Source organism: Poecilia reticulata, linkage group LG16 (assembly GCF_000633615.1).
Source record: "Poecilia reticulata strain Guanapo linkage group LG16, Guppy_female_1.0+MT, whole genome shotgun sequence".
Classification (NCBI taxonomy): Eukaryota; Metazoa; Chordata; class Actinopteri; order Cyprinodontiformes; family Poeciliidae; genus Poecilia; species Poecilia reticulata.
In genome coordinates this window covers 15,690,985-15,712,895 of record NC_024346.1, presented here as the reverse complement: position 1 = coordinate 15,712,895, position 21,911 = coordinate 15,690,985, and the positions used below count along the sequence as shown (strand labels likewise).

The 21,911-nt window shown below is 40.4% G+C and overlaps 1 protein-coding gene across 2 annotated transcripts in view; it reads right to left on the bottom strand.

Moving 5' to 3' along the window:
• kcnn3 (potassium intermediate/small conductance calcium-activated channel, subfamily N, member 3) overlaps positions 1–21,911 on the bottom strand; it is an 82,929-nt gene that overhangs the window by 60,337 nt on the left and 681 nt on the right. For both annotated transcript variants that reach the window (XM_017309640.1, XM_008431748.2), the window contains exon 2: positions 20,172–21,292. In XM_017309640.1, coding sequence (XP_017165129.1) covers positions 20,172–21,266 — 1,095 coding nt within the window. In that variant the 5' untranslated portion in view covers positions 21,267–21,292. The remainder of the gene's footprint in view (positions 1–20,171; positions 21,293–21,911) is intronic.

Sequence of the window (21,911 nt, the reverse complement as noted above, 5' to 3'; positions counted from 1 at the left end):
TACAGAAAGGCATGAGGGATTACCAACCAGAGCGCTGCTGTCTGTCAAATCATTGGACTTGTATTTCATCAACACCACAAAATAATTATTTCTATTAGTTTGCAGTGATGGGTTAAATAAACATTGTTATTTCTGAGATGTGGCAAAGGATCTGTTTATGGTTTTAAATTTTACCTATTACAGAAATGTTACTGGCTGGATTGGTTTCAAATTTGATGTGCATAACTGATGTTACACTTTGTTTTTAAATGAGATTGTCCAGGTCTGCATGGCAGCAAAATGGTTCTGGGTTCAAATTGCGGCCCGGGTTTTGAATGCTCTCCAGGGGCCGGCAGGGGGTTTCTCTGGGTACTCCAGCTTCTTTCCACAGTCGAAAAGTATTTCAGCTGTTAAGTGTCTCTCTAACTTGCTCTTAGGTGTGAGTGTGTGTGAATGGTTGTTTGTGCTGTGTGTGTCTTTGTGTTGCCATGTGATCTACCAGAATCTGTACAGGCTGTACCCCGCCTCTTGCCCAGTGATGGCTGGAGAGACACAAGCAATCTATCTCCACATTGGATATAGACTGAAACTATTTATATTGCAATTGTTGTGAATTATTGCTACATACATGCCACAAATTTATATGTTTCATAAATTGTAAATTCATTAAATTAGAATATGCATTCTGACGAGTCTTGTCGGTCCGTTTCAAAGTACTTTTAAAAATAACGACCTTTAATACGGTATTGAAAATACTTAACATGAATCCTACTTTTCTGTATAAATGTTTCTAATTGGTCTGAGGTAATATTCTAATCCTGAATGTGTTTTCATTACTGTTAAGTGGAAAATCCTCATAATTAACAGAAATAAAGCCTTTGAAACATCAGTCTGTGTGTAATGAATGGATTTAATGTTTCACTTTGAGATTTGACTTACTGAAACAAATTAACTTTTAAGTAATATTTTAATTGATTGAATAAAGTAATTAAATTGGAGCTTCTCTATTCAATAAGAATTTAATTTAAAAGTCAATTTTTGATGTTAAAATGCTTTATCATTATACAGACAATAATGGATTTAAGAAGAAACCAAACCAATGTAATTCTGACCCCACTTGGAAATGTGTCAATAAGTTTTATATTACAATATTGTGCAAAGAAACAACACTTATTGGGAGTATTCCAGAAATGTATTTGAAGCACATGCCAACAGATGCCAGTAATTTTTAAGGTCCAAATGTTAATATTTAATAATACCTCAACAAAGTGGTTTTAATTGGCGTCATACATATGAATACCTTTTTTAGTTAGAAGGTCACCGTTTGATTTAGCTCACATTAGTCATACGGCGGTTAAGATTAATTTCTTGGCCACTATTCTTAGCTACATATTAATATGCATGTGGTGCTCGGGTCAACAGGACAGGCGCCTGAGAATATCGCGCTACACTCACACAGACACTTCAGATTCATCTCTGGGTCAGATCTTTTAGCTGAATTATTGGCATTAATAAAACCCTTCAAAATTCCTTTCACTTTAGATCTTTTCTTTTCTCCAGAGAGAAATTCATTTTCACGGCACCTAATTCTCATGAATGCCTTTCCCACCAGTTTGGTGGGAGCATTAGGAGAAACGTGGTCATGCTTAGGAGGGCTTCCAAGTCTTCCAGAAAAGCCTGTAGTTTAAGTTTCTACTTTTGGTTACAATAAGATGAAATAGCTGTTTTTGTAGTAGTAAAGAGGAGGGAGGTGTCTGCACTGCAATCAGAGTATTTTAGGGAGGAAGTGGTTGGTAAAGAACTGAAAGTGAGTAGTGTGCACAGAAAAGAGTTTAGCACACACCCTTGTGGTGCTCCACGGTTGGTTGTGAGTGCAAATGACTTGGGCTACATTCACGTTCAGAGGAAGCTAAGAAAAAAAAAGGACAAATTGCAGTTGCTATAGTACCACATATGAAAGTGGGGGGTATTTTTTGGGAGATGAAACCGTTAGATCTTAACTGGGTCGTTCAGATTGTCTTGAAAAAGTCTGATATGGCAGTGATGCAAATGAGCATATGGGGCGCATTTGAACGTAGCTGTAGTTATGCTCTGGCAAAGCTTTCAGAAATCGGTCAAAAATTAGTGGACAACATAAGCGAAACAAGATAAAACGCTGAGTTGCAAATTTTCAATCATCCGCTAACCCTGTGTGTTAAATTGCTCATGGAAGATGGATAGTGGACCACATGTGTTCTCCTATTATCGTTGTAGGCAAAAGCTGAAGGGATCCGGTTGAGCGACGCCAACGGGTAGGTTTGGATCAAAAGTAGTTAAATCCAAACCTACTTGGGTTGAACATGATTGGACATTGCGGTCAGGTTCCATTCCATGAATTGAATGTACCAGTAATGGGCTACACTGACATCATGGCCTTAGTTTCTTTAAGACAGCAACAATGGCAACTGTTTTTCAGATGGGCGATGTTGTGGCAGCTCAATGGGTGCAGGAGAGCTGTGAGTTCCTGAGACTTTTGGTGTTTATAGCAGAGCACTGTTATTAGCTGCTGTAAAATTAATAATAAAAAAAACAGCTTAGATGACAGATAGAATGTATTAGTGTGCCACTATTTATCAATGCTCTGCTTTTTTACAAAAAAGAAATTGCATAAATAAGCTTGCTTATGATATTGAAGTTGTCAAAATGTTTCAAATGGTTTTGCTGATGAACCTTGCAGCAGTCAATATTGTAGTTTCTACCTGCTAAAATGATTCATTTGTCCACATCGTCTCAGGGACTCGGTTTAGAATTGCAAAGCGAAACGTGCGCAGGCACAAACAACCTCCAAAGTGCATTCATCATTACCTTCAACAAGGTCGGGCTGAGTGCTGCAGCCAGATAACCCCACGAAGACGAGATCTGCGCCACCTTAAGACTGCTACACTTCAGACCAGATATGTCTGCGGGTTTCTGAGGGGAATACTGCTAAGCATTCATTGCGGAACGCTCCGCACGGCATTTTGAATTCATAACAATATACTCGGCGTCAGCGTTGTGGAAAATAGGAGTGTGCATTGCTGTATTCATTCTGAGTCTCTCTGGACTCTTCTTGGCCTTAGTAGCATTAATTTAACATCAAACAAACACTTAAACATACAAAGAGTCTTGTTTGCTAATCCTCACCGAGACCCTTCTTTGAATTCATTTTCTCCCATAATTATTCAAAACAAAGAAAGCACTGCGCAAAATATTACACAATTTTTTTATTATTCATATGATAAAAAATAAAAAAAAGCAAACAAAAACAACTTGACGCCTCCCATTTGTTGCTATTAAAGTGTGGTTCTGGGCCAGCGCACAACGCTGCAAAAGCCCCATCTTGTTTGTCCTGCATCAATCTCCCTCTCCGCCGCTAAAATCTCATTTGTACTCTCCGAAGCAAACTAGGTGCAAGGGAAGCCGACGCTGTTGTGCTAATGAGAAAAATGCCGGTTTTCAGCTTTGGCTCCCAGCAGCAGCATGTCTGTTCAAACATGGTCACACTGGCTGAGCTGAAATGTAGCTGGCTTGGAGTTCACGTCATTTCTCTCCCTGGTCTCATTCTTCAACCACCTGTTGTTCCTTCTTTCATTTATTTTAAAATCTGCCTATTATACTGTCATTAATGTCAAGCTTCTGTTTTTTTTTTATGCCACGATGACAGAAAACATGTAATTCCATCAAAAAAAAGGGGCAATGCTCCTTTGCAGTCGGAAAAGAAGCACCTTGCAAAAGTACTCATACCTAATGAGCCTTTTCAGATTTTATCACGTTGCAACAAGAAACTGAAATGTATTTGAAAGAATTTTTTGTGATGAACCAAGATGAATTAGGGCGTTATTATAAAGTGGAACAAAAGATAAATGACTTTCAAAAATAAACAAAAGTTTTGTGCACTTGCCGTGTTGTTAACTTTGATATAAACTTTGATATAAACCCAGGACACGCTGGAGGGACTATGTCTCTCGGCTGGCCTGGGAATGCCTTGGGATTCCCCCGGAGGAGCTGGAAGAAGTGGCTGGGGAGAGGGAAGGTGGGCCTCCCTTCTGAAGCTGCTGCCCCCGCGACCCAACCCCGGATAAGCGGCAGAAAATGGATGGATGGATGGATAAACGTTGTCAACCTATTTTTCTCTTGGGTCATGTCTCTACCAAGTTTCATCAAGAAAGTGACATTTTTCCCACTGCTTGGTTGAATGTGGAGTGAGTGAATGACAGTTTTCAAGTAGGAATGTATGTGACTCTAACTTGTGACTGTACTTTGATATTTGTGCTGTGTCTTAAGGTTTGTCGTCATGCAGAAAGGAGAGCCTCCTCAGGCGTCCTGTTGACAGACCTGTTTGTTGTGTTCTCATCTCTATGATGCTGTTCATTAATCTTCTCTTTCCAACCTCTGAGGCCTTCACAGAAAAGCTGTATTTATATTGAGATTCAATTACACACAAGTAGACTTTACTTACTGCAGGCCCTTGATGCACTGGTTGTTATAAAGGAGTAGCGCAGTAAGAGCAGAAGACAATATATGCACGTAACATTTCCAAATATGCTTGAAAACGTGCAGTTTTTTTCCGCTTCACAATTATTCATCACTTGATTGAGCTGGCACATAAAACCCAGAAATGTTTGTGCATGTAAAGTGAAAAGACATAAAAACGCAAGCGATATTAACACTTGCAACGCTCTGTAGCCAATTATATGGTCGAGCAGAGTAAATGAATGTCAGAGCGAATCTGTTTGCATGATTGAATTGAATTGACTATTTGTTAAGAGCCTTGAGATGATATTTGTTTTGAAATGTCTCTATATAAATAAGCTGAATTGAATGTTGACAGTTCCAGGCTCGCACGCAGACAACACGCATGCTTTTACGCACAATGAAATCTGGTTATCCTCCTTTCATATCTGAGAATTACTGATTTGTTTGTGTGTTTTTTTTCTGCATCTGCTAGCACTGTCACATTTCTGTACCCAGTTAATGTTTTATACCATTAGAAATGCGTTTATTTGTGGTCTTGCTGAGAGAACAGGGGATTAGGTTAGCATAAAGAGGAGAACCAGCTGTTCTGCTGTGTGCAAAGTTCAAAAGCTTGTCATCTACCAGCGCCTCCAAAAGCCACTAATTAATGACAGGTTGTGGTTTCACAGGCAGATTTAATGCCAGAATTTTTCAAGGGAGCTTTCCACTACATTTTTTTATTCTTCAAATGTATACCTTGTGACAGGATATTACCAAGTCTAATTACTTCATCCCTTGTTCCCAATGGTGCTATTTTAAAACCTATTTCTAGTATGGTCACAGTTTAAAAGCTACATTATGGTAGTTAGTACTAACTGTAAAAACCTGGTAGTCAAGATATTTACAGAGAAGTGGTTTCTGTCAGACAGCATAGAGGTACAGAGTAAAGGCATAAATAGGCCAGGCTGTCACATGACAACATATAACCGACAGTCGTGCATGCTTACACCTGCTTACAGCCAATTCAGAAGCGCCGATCAATCTAACACGCATGTCTTTGGGTTGTGGGAGGTAACTGGTGCACCTGGAGAAAACCCACACAGGACTAAAGAGAACATGCAAACCCCACATGGAAAGGAAAAGTGGCCCCAGCTGGTTGCCAAGCTTAAACCAAGACCTACTTGCTGTGAGGCAGCAGCCGTAACAACCACGTCCTCGTGCTGCCTCGACATTCATACTGATTGGACAAATTACCCTGTTTCTGCCTGTTATTACTCCGGTTTGCAACCACAATGCTGCGCCACACTTTGATGAAAAAGAAAACCCAAGAACGAAAGCTTTAAACTCAATTGTAAACATGAAGTCCAGCCTCTTTTTCATAAAGCAAAATGTAAATAGTTGGTTAGTAATGGCATTACATCTGTTTTCACATACTGCCTCTGCTGACCTAGTTTGTTCATGGGACGGCAGAATATGGTGCACTGACCCAGCTGTGCTGAGACATTTTACCCTGGATCTCTAGAGGTGAAATTTATTCGCAATTTATTTCCTTTTGTCAATGAAACTGTAAATAAAATGTCATAAAACTGGAAAAGCTTGAAAATATATAACGATGTAAGTAAAAATTTTATTTAGTTAATTCTAAACTCTGTTTATGTTTTCAATCAAGCAAGATTATAAAACTGTATACAATTCAAACACATTTCTAATTGATAGTTAACTATTTTGTATGTTTCCATTTGTATTTTGACAATCTATCTTTGGTTATAAGCCCCAAGTCTGTGAGGTCTCTTTGCCAGCACCCTAATCTTTACCTCAGGACTGTGTATTCACATAACAGCATGAAAACATCAACCTGTATAAATGGCACCCATTCTTGTTGAAAAAGTTCTTGTTTAAATTTTTTAATCAGTACAATCACTGTATAGATATGCAGTTTAGATTGACTCAGATCAACACACATCTGACGTATTTGAATAATGCATACTCTTGTTTTTATTCCATTTTGAGGAGTGGCTAAGAGAAATTGGCCTCTGTGTCATGTTCCACTTACACTCTAAGGGACACACAAAGTCATCAATTACTTATTGATGTCTGAGAAAATTATCAATAAGAATTTTTTTCCCCTGTTATTTAGTTTATTTAATTTTTACTTGTTATTGATGCCAAAACAGCCAAAATGTTTATATCTTATTATGGGCAAATTTTTTTTTTCGAATCCGTATGTTCTCAGGATTTTTTAAAAATTCCTAAAATAATGATTTATGTTAAAACTTTACAAACATATTTTCATAAGGGGTAAAGTAAACCGTGTCTGAAATAGGAATTCAAAAAGCAGTGAGATGCATCCAAAAGGAAAAGTCTTATTTATGAAATAAAAAAAGAGGCTTAATTTCACTTTCTTCGCTTAGAGTAAAAGTCTTGATACTCAAAGCTCATAATCACGCTCTCTCTATGAAAGTCCCGAATGCAGCTAAATCATTGCTAATTCTTTGACTCGCATATGCTGGAGTGTCTGCGGTGAATACAGGATGAGACTGATGAGATGTTGTTCATCAAGATAATGGACCGCTACTCCCTCTAATCTTGCAAATTGCGATTTTAACCTTTCTGGTTGAATACAGATTAAGCAAAGACGCTACGTGTTAGTTAGCATCAGCAGTTCTTGTGATTACTGTTTTCTGCTTGGTGTAAGAGGGTACACATAGTCTTGTCCAAATTCTTATCTGACTGTAGGGGTTCAAGATAAAATGATCAAAAACAGATCTAAATATAAATATTTATATTAATATGAATATAAATGTCCAATAAACTAAACATACATTCATTGTTTTCCAATTTGTTTTGATTTCGCATTAGCTGCTGCTAACGGTGCTAGCTCCAGCTGATATAGTAAAGTCAATCACAAGCAGATACAAAGTATCTGTTTCAACAGCACATAAAAAGAAAATTAAGGTCATTTGTTTTAATCCAAACTCAGATTTTCTGTTGAATTAACTCCGACTTCCTCGTTTCCATTTCAGGAATTTCCCCCCAAAGTGGTTTTGTATGTGCAGCAGTGATGAGACTGGAGGAACAAAGAAAGCCTTCAACAAAACTATTTAATAAATATTTACTAGGCAAGATAACAAATGAAACAGACAAAACAGATATTTATTTTTTTTAAAAGATGAAATGCTTTGAATCTGATTCAGACAGAGGCAAGAGATGGGGCAGAAGGATGTTTACCACTGTGTTGCATCACCTTCAGTCTCACTTCATCTTTAAGGACACACTTCTTTAACACATGCCGTAGACTTAAAAGTGAAATGTTACCCCAGTTTTTGGCTGATTTAAAAACAAAAAAAAAAAAAACTGGGACGATGCTTGGGTTTGTTGGATGTTCTGCTCTCGCTTGGCATTAATAGATACACCAACTGTTTTCTGAGCTTGTGCATTTATTCCCATAAGTGAGTTTGTCTATTGTTGCATTGGAAAATGCAAAGACGCCAGAGGATTTGAGGATCACAGCCATTCAGTGGAGGCTTCAAATCCTGTGCCTTTTGAGTATTAGACTCTTTCAAATTATTATTTATAATGACATTAAATTCAAAGTTTCTGAACATTTTCAGATCAAGATTTAATATTTTTCTAGATTCTAGATAGATTTTCTAGATCTGAAGTTCTTACTCTTTTAAAATTTAATTTAAAAATACAGCCTTTACAGTTTGTCTCAATTGCATTGGCATATATCTCTGATGAGAATTCAAATTTTCATCATTCAGTCCTTTGTGAATATCACAGCAGCAGATTCTTTTCTCTTCCACAAAAATTGCAGATAATTTTGGACATGCATCCATTGCTTCCATTTATTTTTCAGCTGTTTTATGACATTATAATTTGTTTATGTAGTGCCAGTCATAAACACTGGCACTACAGTGTTTGGACTGTTCCAGATTAGATAGGAACGTACTTATGAATGCTGAATAGTCATTCCCAGTAGAAATAAAAGTTTTATTGATTAAAGTTATGGCATACAAACATGTGGAACTAGTTGCCAAATCTGTCAATTATGTGTATTTCTTTAATATTTTTTTCCTGAAGATGTCTCCTAGATTGAACAATGTCTCTCAGGCGAAGCTCTGTTTTCACAGATGTGATTGTTTACAATTGTGCAAACAGTGTATAGTACCTGAAATCTTGAGATTTTCAGGTGGTGTCTCCAAGATCTGACTTTTTTTAATTGGAAAAAAAAAGAGTGAACTGTCACAATGAGAACATGACAAAGCCATTTGGTTAACTTCTTCATAAATAGGACTTTTCATTTTGATCACACTGACACGTTTATTGACATGAATACTTGTTTTGTTTTATTTGTTTCAGAATAAATTATCCATTTTCATCAAGTGACACGCTTTTGCATTTTATCAGGTGGGTTTGTGTAATTTCACCTAACTGTTTCAAGAAATAAACTGGTTGTTCTGTAGATGTTGATGGAAGGATGGAAACAGAAAACATTTGCATTTCCAGAGTAAAGCATGGAAACACAAACATTGTTCCGTACTCCATTTCCCTTCACACATCCACACCTGCAGAACATGTTTGGACTTTTCCATATTAGATAGGAACCCAGTAAATGAGGTTATTATTATATTATTTTACACTGTCCAGTCTTATTCCAGTGTCCCATTCACTGGCAACATTTAAATAACAAAATGTTTTAAATAACAATACAAATTCTGTTGTGCTCTTTCAAAATATCCTTCAGTTTGATTGGTGATCTCTTTAACTTTGAAGAGATTTTATGCATCCGCCCAACTTTTAAAAACACTATAGTATGTTTATATTCCCAAGCATGTGCATCTGTTGTTATAACCATGTGGATTTTCCTTTTTCTTACCCCAGTTGTGAGTAAGTGTGCGATTAGCGCGCATTGATCACTGACTTGGTGGACAGCATGCAGAGATGATGAGCTTTTTCAGCTTCTTTAGTTTGGCTGGAAGGCAGCCACGCATCCGCCTACACAGATACAACCACACACACACGCACACACACCCACACAGACATACACACACACACACACACACACGCACACACACGCACACACACACACACACACAGGTAGGATCTGAAGGGCTTTCCCCAGCCGTCCCCATAGCAGCACTGACAGAAATGCAAAAGGCGACGCACTGCACATGTTGGTTACAACACATGACTAGCAGAGATAAGTCGCCTGGTGCACATGCTTATAATGAATATCAATGACCATGTGTGTGCATGCTAATGACTTAGCCTTGGGATTCTCTCCTGTCAGAGTGATGCCTTCTTGCAATCAGTCTCCAGGGAAACAGGCAGTAGGCAGAAAAGCGATTGCACCTTACCAGAATAAATGCGCACACACACACTCACGCACGCACGCAGACCACACACACACACACACACACACACACACGCACACACTTGACTTCACTTTGGAATAAGCTATTACACCCATACACACTCAATTAAATCCAGAAAAAGAGCGCTGTGAGCGCTCACACATCAGCAGGTGCATTCATGGGTTTTACTTTTGACAGAGCTGAATAAAAATTGACACGAAGACAAACACACTTCACACATGTGCATACACACAGGAGATGGTATACACACCGTGACATGAGTGTTTATGTTGTCGCCGAATGATGCAAGTTTTAGCACACCCATGTGTACCAACACGCTCACACGTACAGAGGGAGGGAGCCTTGTTATGCTGGAAGAAATGGCGATATTTATACCTGCTGGTGGTGAGACTTAAGGGATCTGAAGTCCCTAAGAACCGAGCGAGGAGGGGAGCGGAGACGGAGGGGAGGCGAAAGGACAGAGAAGTGCTGAGATGGCTGATAGCCCCTTTAAAGAATATGATGGCAGTTCAATTCCCCGATCATCATCATCATGTACCGCCTGAAAGCAGCACACAGCCGCAGTAAGTGGTCAAGCAGAGAAAGGTCCAGGGAGGTCCACCAGTAAATGTCTGCCAGAAATGTCACAGATTGAACAGCGAAGGCGGTGATAGAGGGATGGCGTACGAGCAGAAGAGGGGCATGTGAAGGAGATGTAAGCCGACTGAGATGGCAATGACCCCCTTGGGGAAATGGAGACATATTTAAGAAATACCAGAGGGAGGGAACATAAACACTCACTTTAAGAGACATGAAAAAGGAGAGGGAGAGAAGAGAGGATGTGGAAGAGCACCGCAGTGAATGAATTAGACAACTGCACTATGTTTTACAGTTGGTTTTAAACTAATTCGTGGCTGGATGACTTTTTTTTTTTTCGTCAAACAGTCAAATGAGATGCCATTCAGAAACACAGAGGAAAACACAAAAATAACAGCAGTTATACTGTCAGTTTTAATGCAGAGCAGAAGAGTCCAGAGTCAGTCCTCAGGTTATAACGTTTTGGTATTTCCCCGCTTCAACACACCCAGTGAATGACTCGAATGAATGAGCCATTAATTTGCTTAACACACCTGAATCAAATGAATTGGCCATTAGCTGGTTGATAACATGCTGGGGAGTCTGCTGGTTTGGAGCCGGTGCACATCTAAAATCTGCAGGACATCAGTCTCTACACTCCTGATGTATATAGCAGAGCTAAAGTCAGAGAAATGAAGGGTAAAAATTGATCCTACATGTACTGAATGAGTCTTTTTCTTCCTCATCGTTTTCTCTTTAAGATTAGATTTTAACCCAATGATCCTCCTTGTTTTGCTCTATGTCACCTTTTCATTGCATTTATCCTCTTTATCTGTCATTTTCTTAACTGCTACACTTTTGTCCCTCTTTATGGCCCATTTTCTTACCAACTAACATCCTCATCCTTCTTTGCACCCACTGTTAACTTCACCGGACGTCCGAATTTCTCTTGACAATCCCTGTTCATCCAAATCGTCAATCTGTACGACTCCCTCTCAACCCTCTAAATGTCCAGTCATCCCATTACAGTCCCACACATCCTCTTCATCCCTCCTTATGTCTCATGTCATCTTTCTCTTTGTCCGCTCATTCTCCTCATTCCTCTCACAACCACTTTTCATCCCTTCAATCCTTCGTCTTCCTCTACTGCCTTGTTCCTTCTCATTCTTGACCTTTACAATCAAATTTAATGCCACGCCCTTCTCGTCAATCTTCACGTTTCTTCTTCTATCTTTTCATGCTCGTCATCCTTCTTTTTTTTGCCTATTTATGAGGCCAGTTAATTGTGCTTATCTTCCTCATTTCTCTTTATGACACCTTTTTATCCCACTTTTTCTCCTGAACCCTTTTCACAACCCCTTTCTTGGCACTCATCCATCCTCATGTCTGCTCTTCAACCTTCTCATCGACTTCATCCCTATTTAGTGAAGCTTCTTTTTATGATCCACCTTCATCTCTCCTTTGCTCCTCATCACTCTCTGTATGACCCCTCTCCATCCCACTCATCTCTCTCTTTATAACTTCTTTTCATCCCTTCTTTCTCCTTATCCCATCCCTCTTTTCCTCCTCATCTTCCTTTAAAACAACTTTCCATCCCGTTCATCTTGCTCATCCCTGTTTATCACCACTTTTCTTTCCCCCCGACAATCATGAGACTCCCCAGATGAAGTTCAATCTTTTTGCTCCATCTATTGCCTCACCCTCCCTCTGCTTTGATTAAACCAGTAAACTCCCATCGTTGTGCCACGTCGCTTCCTGGCGATCTGAACTCAGTAGACACAGCTGTGCTCGTGTCTTGCAGCAGCTCCTGTATCAGTTTATTAAGGAGTCTCTTCCCTGTTTGTGCTAAATATTTTAGCTGCGTCTCCAATGAGAGAGTGAAAGACGTGTGCATTTAGAAACATATCATAAAGCAGTAGCTACATTAAATATTAAAAACTACTCAGTGTTGGCACTGAGACAGAGACAGAGACCAGTCCGGTTATAAAGGCAGAGGATATTATGTACTTTATTTCAGACAAGTTCAGTGTCACACTTAGTTGTCGTTTACCGACTCTGGGTGAGTCCCTGAGCAACGCAGCTAGTTTTGTTGTTTTTATTTTAAACTGAATTTTTTCCATTCATTGTCCAAAAACTCAGTGTTATATGTCATTCAATATGGACGCATCCCCGCAACTAGATCCAGACCTTGACCTTTTGAGTTGTTAAATTTATTGCCAACATACACTATCAGGTAGCCAAGCAACAAAAAAAGAAACATTTAACTGGAAAATAAGTTGCTGTAGGTGTATAAATCATCATTACATTGATTTTTTTTTGTTTTGTTTTGTTTTGTTTTGTTTTGTTCTCAGGGCGAACAATAACTTAATGCTTTCTTGGCTTGGTCATATAGAAGAAAATCTGGTTTAGCTGGGCTTGATGCAATTATTCATTCATGTCAGCTGCCGTTGGCTTGGCTTCTTCCTCAGAAGCAGAAATAGCCAATCAGTCACTTTGAGGGAAACATGTACTGCTTCCTAACAGCTGTTTGCATATCATGTTACACTCATGAGACATTAAACTTATTCTCAAAATAAAAAATAAAAAATTTTAGATATTTTTCTTCCCTCAAAACCACCGTGTACCGAATGCAACAGTTTGTGATGCGTGTGCTGAGCAACATCAAGTACAGCTCAGCTCATACTCCCACTTGTTAGCCCGTCCCGTGCGTCACACATGTGCAAAGTGAGTGCGCTGACGATGTGACAGGTGTGGTTGACAACAGCTGTGCATTCTCTCAGAATAGCCCGCGTTGCATCGCAGGCCTGGAACAGGGTGTGGAGCCGGTCGGCTGAACTGACACCGGCAGGCGACGTGCTAAGGTCCAAAGTCTGCGAGATCCTTGGTTGCTCTTTCACAGATGTCCCCCATATTCTTAAAATCAATAACGGATACCCTTACGTAAAGAACTGCCCTCGCATAGCTGTTAAATACCCACAGAAATGTGTAGAGGAGGTGGCAGGAGATGCAAACGTAAAAGCGCCTGGAACTCTTAACATGTACAGTGCAGAAGAGAACTTATAGAGAGAATATAAAAGGCTCTGCGCTGCTCTTTCATCTTTCAGGCTTTGTAAGTGAAAAGTCACAATTTTGCCTGACAGCAAGTTCAATTATTCATGCTGCCTGCCGTACATGAGAACAGTTTTTTAACCTGCGACCAGAACTCATCGAGCGGATCTCGAGTCTCGACACTCAGGCTTGAAGACAACCGAAAGGTAACGGAAAGGTAATGAAAGACGGAGGCCACGAAGCAGCGAGTTGGACACTGTGACTTCAGAATGTGCTGATGGAGTCGGAAAAAACTGTTGATACGCTGGCTTGCAACATTCGCAGTCACAAAGAGCGTGTCCTCCAAAGTTAACCTCTCTCGCTTTATCCATCCAAATATTCGCTCCGCAAAAATACAGCCCACCCCACTTGGTTCCAGTCTTATTCTTCATCTCTATTTTTGGGAGCAAAATCGAGCAGCTGGACCTCCTGAAGAGAGCTCTGAGAGATATGTACACCGGCAGGAAACTGTACACGGACACTGTTGTCAGAATATGCTATAAGTTGCAACTCGGGGCATCAAACTATCATCCACAAGTTATTATTCATTAACTCAATTAAAAAGTTGAATCTCGTACATTAGATAGTAGCATTTTAGTAGCGATGGCTTAAAGCTAAAAGCAAACCAAAATTCAGTTTTCAGAAAGCCTGAATATTATATAAGACCAATAACAAAAACTATTTAAAAAAAAGCTATGATATGGCAAACAATCATGGGGGAAACTACAGACAGTAATCAAGCAAACAGTCATCGACATTCTCCACTTTGCTACCAGACTTCACTGTAAGGAACTGGATTTTTACAGAGTGCTGTATGCAAGCATAAAGTTAAGAGGAAGGAAAAACATGTGGTTAAAAAAAAATCCAAGTCTACCAAAAAAATAAATAAATTAGAGCACTCCATTCTGTCTTCTGCCAACAAATTGATTTCAATTTCCAGCTGTACTTCTGCCTATACTACCAATGGTACCAATACATGCTGACCATAGTGGTATTGTGCTGGATTCACCAGCAAAGTATTAAGAGGAAAATGAGAAACGCAAACTGGGCGTCCTGAGAACCTCAGCACAGCCACAGCCTCAAGCGTTGCGTTCATATAATGTACAACACATGACAAGCTGATTGTTGTATAGATTAAAATTTGCAGAAATAAAAGCTTTAAACATATCACTGTGTAAAATAAACATGTAGAACGTATGAATTTCACTTTGTAATGAAATACTGAATCAAAATAAATGTTTTGACTGAGATTTCTAGTTCGCTGAGATGGACCTGAAGGGCTTTTGCGATGAAACCGGTTACTAGTGATCGGACTTTTCCACACCGCCTCAAGAAGTAAATATAAAACACAAAATGCAGCCCAAACACAATCAAATAAAATCAGCAACAACTGTGAGTTCATGTATCTGGGGGTGGACAGTCCTTGTGTGGGTGAGTGATTTTCAGAGATCAATATAAGAAATCATTCAAACCCTCAGACGGGTTTCAGCTGAACAAACATCTCTCTACCTTTCTCTGGGCTCCCTTCCCATCCGTCTCTCTTTCCCTTCTCGCTTTCATCCCCATGATTGCCATCCATTTTTCACCACAACAACCGGTGGGCCTCTGTCCTTCTCGGATATCTAAGTGAGTGTTTGAGCTGTTTGATGGTCCTCCAGTATCTGCTGGACTGAAACCAAATCAAACTAAAACTAATTGCCAGAACACATTTAGATGTCTGGGTGCTACCCAGGAGAAGGCTTTCCTGAAAACTTTGAGGTTTTTTATTTATTTTTTATCCTGCTTTCCTTGAACTCCACTCCTAACAAGAGTGATTATAGATTATTCATTAAGGTGACGGAGCTGGCATTACCCTGCTCAAACACACGGGATCTCCATTCATTTGTTTTGATAGACAATACTGCCAGTCTAAGATGGGCCGCATTGATTGTAGCTTAAGAACCTAAATCAGGCTTTTCATTATCGCCTTTCCTTTCTTCTATCCTTCCACAGACTTTCATTCTCACTCAGCCGCTTCTCTCTTCCGATCACACTCCTCCAGTTTGACGCCCACTGCGAGAGCAGGGAAGCAGAGGGAGTGGGAAAGTGAAGCGAAGAAGAGGAAGAAAAAAAGAATAATGAAAGAAATACAGGAATAAAAGGAAGCCTGGATAAAGAAACGGACAGGGATTTCAAAATAAAAAAGAGGGGACAGATGGAGGAAGAGGACATGAAAGTGCCGGCCATCTTCTCTGAGAAGGATGACTGCCGGATGAGAAGCGGGGAGAAAAAGACAAAGAGGAATTGAAAGTCAAATTCAGGCCCATACGTTTTCATTAATAAGAGGACGCTGCTTTAGAAACTGTGATTTTAATGCAGCAATGGGGAGGAGAAAAGAGAGAAAGTTGGCAGCACAGAGCAGGCAGATCCCATCCCAGAGTGCCCAGTACGATAATTTGGAGGCCACACATGTTGAGAAAGGGACGCGAAGCAAGCCTAGCGTCTAACCGGCTACCTGTAAATCACAAAGGACGCCATCAAATCTTTTTACATGATCAATGATCCTTCTGTGACAAGCTGTGGAAGTAATGTTTCCGGCTCATTAGATAAAGAGAACCAGCCCTCTGTGATGTGTCAGACCAAAAAAGAAGGATGGGACGAGGGCAGGGATATCAGGAAGGTGAGCACAAGACACTGGGAGGCTAACTAACACACATACACACCCAAAATAAACACACAAAAACAGCCAGGGGCCAGTTCAGCTTATTACACTGGCCATTACACAGACAAATGAGATCCTGGCCTCCTACTGATAATCTGCCCTGCATGTCCTTTGTGTCGTTGCATCACATCACCCGGAAGCAGCTGCTGTCAAGCTTGGTCGTTGCGGCGCACAACGCTCCTCCAACATGTGTGTAAGGAGCCGGTCTGACTGTGCGAAGAGTTACAAGAAGCTACAAAGTGGTAAATATGGCTGCTCACTCGGGTGTCTTAAATTGGCACTATATTTTTCTTGTCAAACTGAAGTTTGTCCAGCAAAGCGCAAACCAGTCGCTGTGAGCTTGTGATTTTGTCTGGTCAGGTTAAGTCTATTCAAACATTCTGGGCTCTGGAAATCAAGGTGAGTGCTTTAAATTGGACACTCTCTGCCCATGTAACACAAAAATTAAAGTCATTTCTATTTGGTGGATTTTTTTGTTGTTGTTGTAATAATGATTTTGACAATGAATCTTACTGTGTTGGAAAGCTTGTTGTCTGCTTACAATTGTAAGTCGAGTTGAGATTAAGGATTGCACTCATGCAACTGTGGCAATTCAACATCATCACAAACTGGGAACTGATGCATCCTCCAAAATAACAACAGTTCCCCCAATACTGCAGGGTTTATCAAACACAACATCCACAACTCGGATGTTGTGGATGTTGCGTTAGTGGTGTTCTTGACCTCGACACCACTAAATATTTGTGGGAGCATGCTGTCTTTATGCCATAGTGACAAACGCTGTTCTAGGAATGGCATGCCATCCCACAGCAGTGTGTGACCGAGCTGTAGACAAGCACGAGGAGGGACATGCCTCTACTTAGATTTGGTAAGCAAACTGCAAATATGCATTTTTTCTTTACATTTCAATCATCCAAACCAATAAACAACACCAAGAATGAGCAGAATACTCTGTTTCGCATTAGAGAGGATACTCAACCCGACTCAACTCAGCTGCTCAGCCCAAAACATTACAATTATCATTTGAAGGGGAATAAATGTGCTTTTTAGAAGTATAAGATTCACTTCCAAGATCTCCTGAATTTGGTCTTGAGTTTATTCTTGAGACTCCTGGTTTGAAGTAAGAAGGAAAGTAGTTCTTGTTGACCCAGTGAGCTAATGAAGAACACTTATCGAGCTGAAACCATCCACACTGATTACATATTTGTGAAACCTTTGCTCCATTTGTGAAGACATAAAATTGGGCATACTTAATTTCCCCAAAAAAATGTGGCTAAAAGCCTCATCTTGTCAGCTAAACGAGTCTTTATAACTTGACTGTTGACCCATCGAGATGAGGGTAACCTGGATGGTGACGTTCTCTGCAAGACCCAAGAGCTTCAGCTCAGTTCACCCATTTGCCAGTTCACACCTCCAGTTATACTAAGACTTTATAATTTTGTCTTATTTTACTTTCATTTGAATTTATAGTTGTCCTTTGAAACAACTATATTGACTAAACTGTACCGTACTATTTCAGTTCATTTGTTTAGCAATTTAAGTATCTTATATGCATCACAGACACAATTAATTATATAAATTCTCAAATGTCCTATAAAACATTCCTTGCACCCTACTGCCCTAAATGGCAGGTAGCAGGTTGTTCCACTGAAAAGTTGAATATGAAATGACCAAAACTCAAAAAGTACAAAATATTGAAATGACAAAATTACATCACAGGTTACTTACAATACAAAAGGAAAATAGATAAAAAACAACAACAACAACAAAAAAACACAGCACAAGAAAAGTTAATACTAGAGATTCTAAATAGACCTTGGCAAATATGCAACTACAAACATGATGTGGTAATTCAGTGGAATATTTCCAGGGTTGATTCTCATATTAAAGTATTATTAGTAGTAAAGTATTTCAAAAGTCTTGCATCATGTTTCTAGAAAGCAAAATACGTAGGAAGGTACTTAAAAGGAAGCCACATTTTCACATATCAGCTGTTCATAAAGAATCCGGGCTTCTGCAGGTTTTAAGTATTTTATTCTTCACCACTTCATATTTTTGCAGTTTTGGTCGTTTTGTACCAGATTTTTATGTTTTTATTTTTTCAGATACAAAAAGGAGCCATCTGTCACAAAATATTAATTCATACCGGCGTTGGGAACAATTTGTCAAATTGGCAAAGCAGTGAATTAACACGGAGCCGGTTTCAGCAGATACCAGGAAGGCTGAATGCATTACAGCAAAGCTGCTCTGTTCTATTTCTACTGCACCTTAGACCTCTGTCTGTTAAGGAACAACCTGGGTTTGGGCATTTCTGTAACCTTTAAGACATCTAAGAGTTGAGGGTAGAGTCTACATCCTCTAAGGAAAACATATGTTGGACATTTCCACCTAGAAGGTTCTTCACTAGAACCTTTTTTTAATCTTTATGTTTGGCATTTCCAACACCTGAGAGTCAAGTGGGAGCCAAACCATTATAAATATCTCCTTTTTTATTTCTCTGATCCTCCCCTTATTTCATTCTTTGTTTTTATGAAGGACTGTAGTCTATTGAGACAATTTAAACAAATGAATATGTTATTATTCCTGCAATAAGCAGTACTTCATTCTTTATCGATCCTGATGCTGATCTCTGTTCAGTACCATGGGCTGAAAAATGGAAACTAAACACAACTTTTATAGCATCATTTATTAGCCAACTGGATATATTAAAATACCCACAGTGGTACAAGACTGAGAAGGAAATTGAAATTATGGACCCAGTGTAAAATAGAGATGATTTCAAAAGAAACACCTGCAGGATACGTAATGATCATTTTTTCTTATTCTGATGCTCATCCAAGATTCAGCGAAACATTTTCATGGTTTTGGGTTTTTAAATTTGATTGTTAAAAAACTAAACTGAGAGGAATTTAGCTTTGCTGACTAAGCGGGGAACTGGGGCTGGGATAGTTCCAGGTTTTCAGGGCTAGAGCCAGGGTTTATCTCTGTGGAAAGACAAAGAACTAGTGCTTAGTAAGCACTTGTACCAGTTAAGCACTGGAACCACTTTGATAGAAAAGGCCCCATAGAGACTGATGTTTACACTCAAATATGCTAATCATGCTAATCATGCTAATTGCACTAAGTGCTGACATAAAATGCTACAAGCCATTTACAATAACAAATCAAAGTCATTTTGTCTTTATTTTAAATGAATGAAACCCTGTTTTCACGCACTGTTGTTCTACAAACACACACAGTGTGACATTGTCTCTGCTCCTAACATTAACAATGAATGAGCTCTTATGGGAGAAATACTATAAAAGAAGGTAAGCTGTTATAATATTCTTCAAACATAAATTGTAATTGGCTAAAACTAGCATCAGTGCATTTTTGTGAGATACATTATATTCTTAAAAGCAAATAGAGCTTTTTATCTTATCATGCTGGTTGACTCCATATTCATGTAAAAGACATATCGAGAGCTTATAATTTCTTTGTATATAAATACTTCCTTCTAGTCTTTACAAAAATGACAAAAATTAATGTTGTGACTAAAAATCTGCGTTAAGGACCAAAGGCAATATACATAGTGTGCACAATCTTGTTAGCATTGTAGACAATATATGGCTTGAAAATGTCGGAGGTGCTATCTTTGGTCTAAAGTCTACTTTCTGATGCCCCGAGAACAACTGCCAATCATTTCTTTTTAAAAATAAATTAAGAACATAACACTCCACAAAGAATTATGCTGACTTATCATGTGACAATTTCTGCTGATTTTGACTAAATAATTTATCTGGTTTTCAATTTCTTAGCGATCATGTTCACTCGCCTAGTTGAAGGAAAGAATACCAATCACACCAGCCCATAAAGTAAACCTTTTTGGTATCGCCTTCTAATATTTTGCAGCTTTGTAATGTGTGTGACGTGCACTTTTTTTTTATATGAATTTCCTCATGTAATTGGCAGTAACCTGTCTGACATTTTGTCGCCATGTGAAGATACATCATACTCACCTTGTTGTACACTCCCCATGACAGCTCAGTCTCAATCACCATGACCACGATGCCAAACATCCCGAAGATGAGGGCGTAGTCGCTCAGCCTCTTCCTCTTCTCGAACAGCGCCCTGCGATGCCCCAACTTATAGCCAATGTTTTGGTTCTTTCGTTTTGGGGCCTTGGAGGTGCTGCCCCTGGCCCCACTGCCCGTTGCCCCGACCCCTCCCTGCCTGCTGCCCCGCTCGGACTGTCCCCGCCTACTCTCCACCAGTGCGTGGTTCTGGTGGTAGATGGACATTTGGTTGGACGTGGAGTCAGTGATGTCATACCCTCGTCTGGGGTACGGCGAGTCTTCTTTGGACGAGATCACAATCTCTGGGGGGCTCTGGATAGGGGGTTGGTGAGTAGATGACTGGGTCTCTGAGTAAGTGGGAGGGGCGTCTCGCTGTCTGTCATGTCCGCCAGTCGCCGTTGCCCCGGCAACAGCCGAAACGCCACCCTCTTTGGTTTCGCTGCTGCTGTCCGATTCGATGAGGTTTCTCCTGGAGGCGCTGAGGCGGCTCAGGGGCTTCATGACCCCACCTGTGTACTTACAGGAACTCATGGCAATCTCCGTGAAGGGGTTACTGTCCCTGCGGTGGACAAGTGGACTGGCCTGTCTGTGTTTGCTGCCCCTGTCCCTCTCCCTGTCACGCTCTCTGTCCCTGTCCCGCTCCATGGAGGGCGAGTGGGAGGAGTAAAAGAGGGCATTGTAGACTGGGGAGTTGTCTCCACTCAGGCTGTGCTGGGAACCCAGGCAGGACGAAAGTGGGGTACTGGTGGGGTGCAGGGCATTGGGGATGGGCGGAGGCAGAGGCTGGGCTCCAGAGGAGGACAGAGGTAACTTAGGAAGGGGCGCCGGAGGCAAGTTGGGCGTGGCGGAGGACGGCGATGGGGTGCTGCCATTCAGGCGATCGATACTTGAAGCTCCTGTGTGGTTGGAGTGGTTCGATCCTGGCTGGTTGCCAGCCGTGGAGGGATGGGATATGCTGCCCAGAGGAAGGAGGAAGCGCTGGTCCTCATCCTCGCTCCCTCCTAGCAGAGCCAAGCTCAGAGAAGGGGGAGGCTCCATAGTCAGAGCTGTGGTCAAGCACCTGACTACAGTTTAACACACAGGGGTGGGGGGGGGAGAAACACAAACAGTTGATGATTACTCACTTTTTTCTTCATGCAACACAACAGAACAACAGACAAACATGAAAGGGAAGGACTGAGATCAAAACGAATGAGGAGCAAGTCTAAAAATGTTGGGTGTGTGTGACAAAAAGGGCCAATAGAGTGCAGTGAGGCTGTCATAATTTGGAGGAAATGTTATTCCTTTAGTCACATTTGAGTCAGCTACCCAGCCAGCCACTCTCTCAACCCTCAGTCCCTCTGATTCCCGGTGTCTCCTTGTTCTCTCACATCCCACAGCTCGCCCAGAAATCTCTCCCATAAAATGTCATCTGTGTTACACTGATGTTGTCAGTCACTAAGAGAGGGGGGTTGAAAATCCTCTGGCTTTTCCCCCATGAAAATAAGATCAAGCTTAGAGACTCTGAGGATAACAATTTCACATCTGTCAATTTGCCTTCGCTAGAGAAGCGTGGCTGCAACGAAGGCTCTGTTAACCATAAGTTGGCTGCGATCAGCTGCCGGCAACTGATCAAAATGCAATAACCTACTTTCAGTATGATATAACCAGATACCTTCACCACCCCTCCCGTCAGTCCCCCCC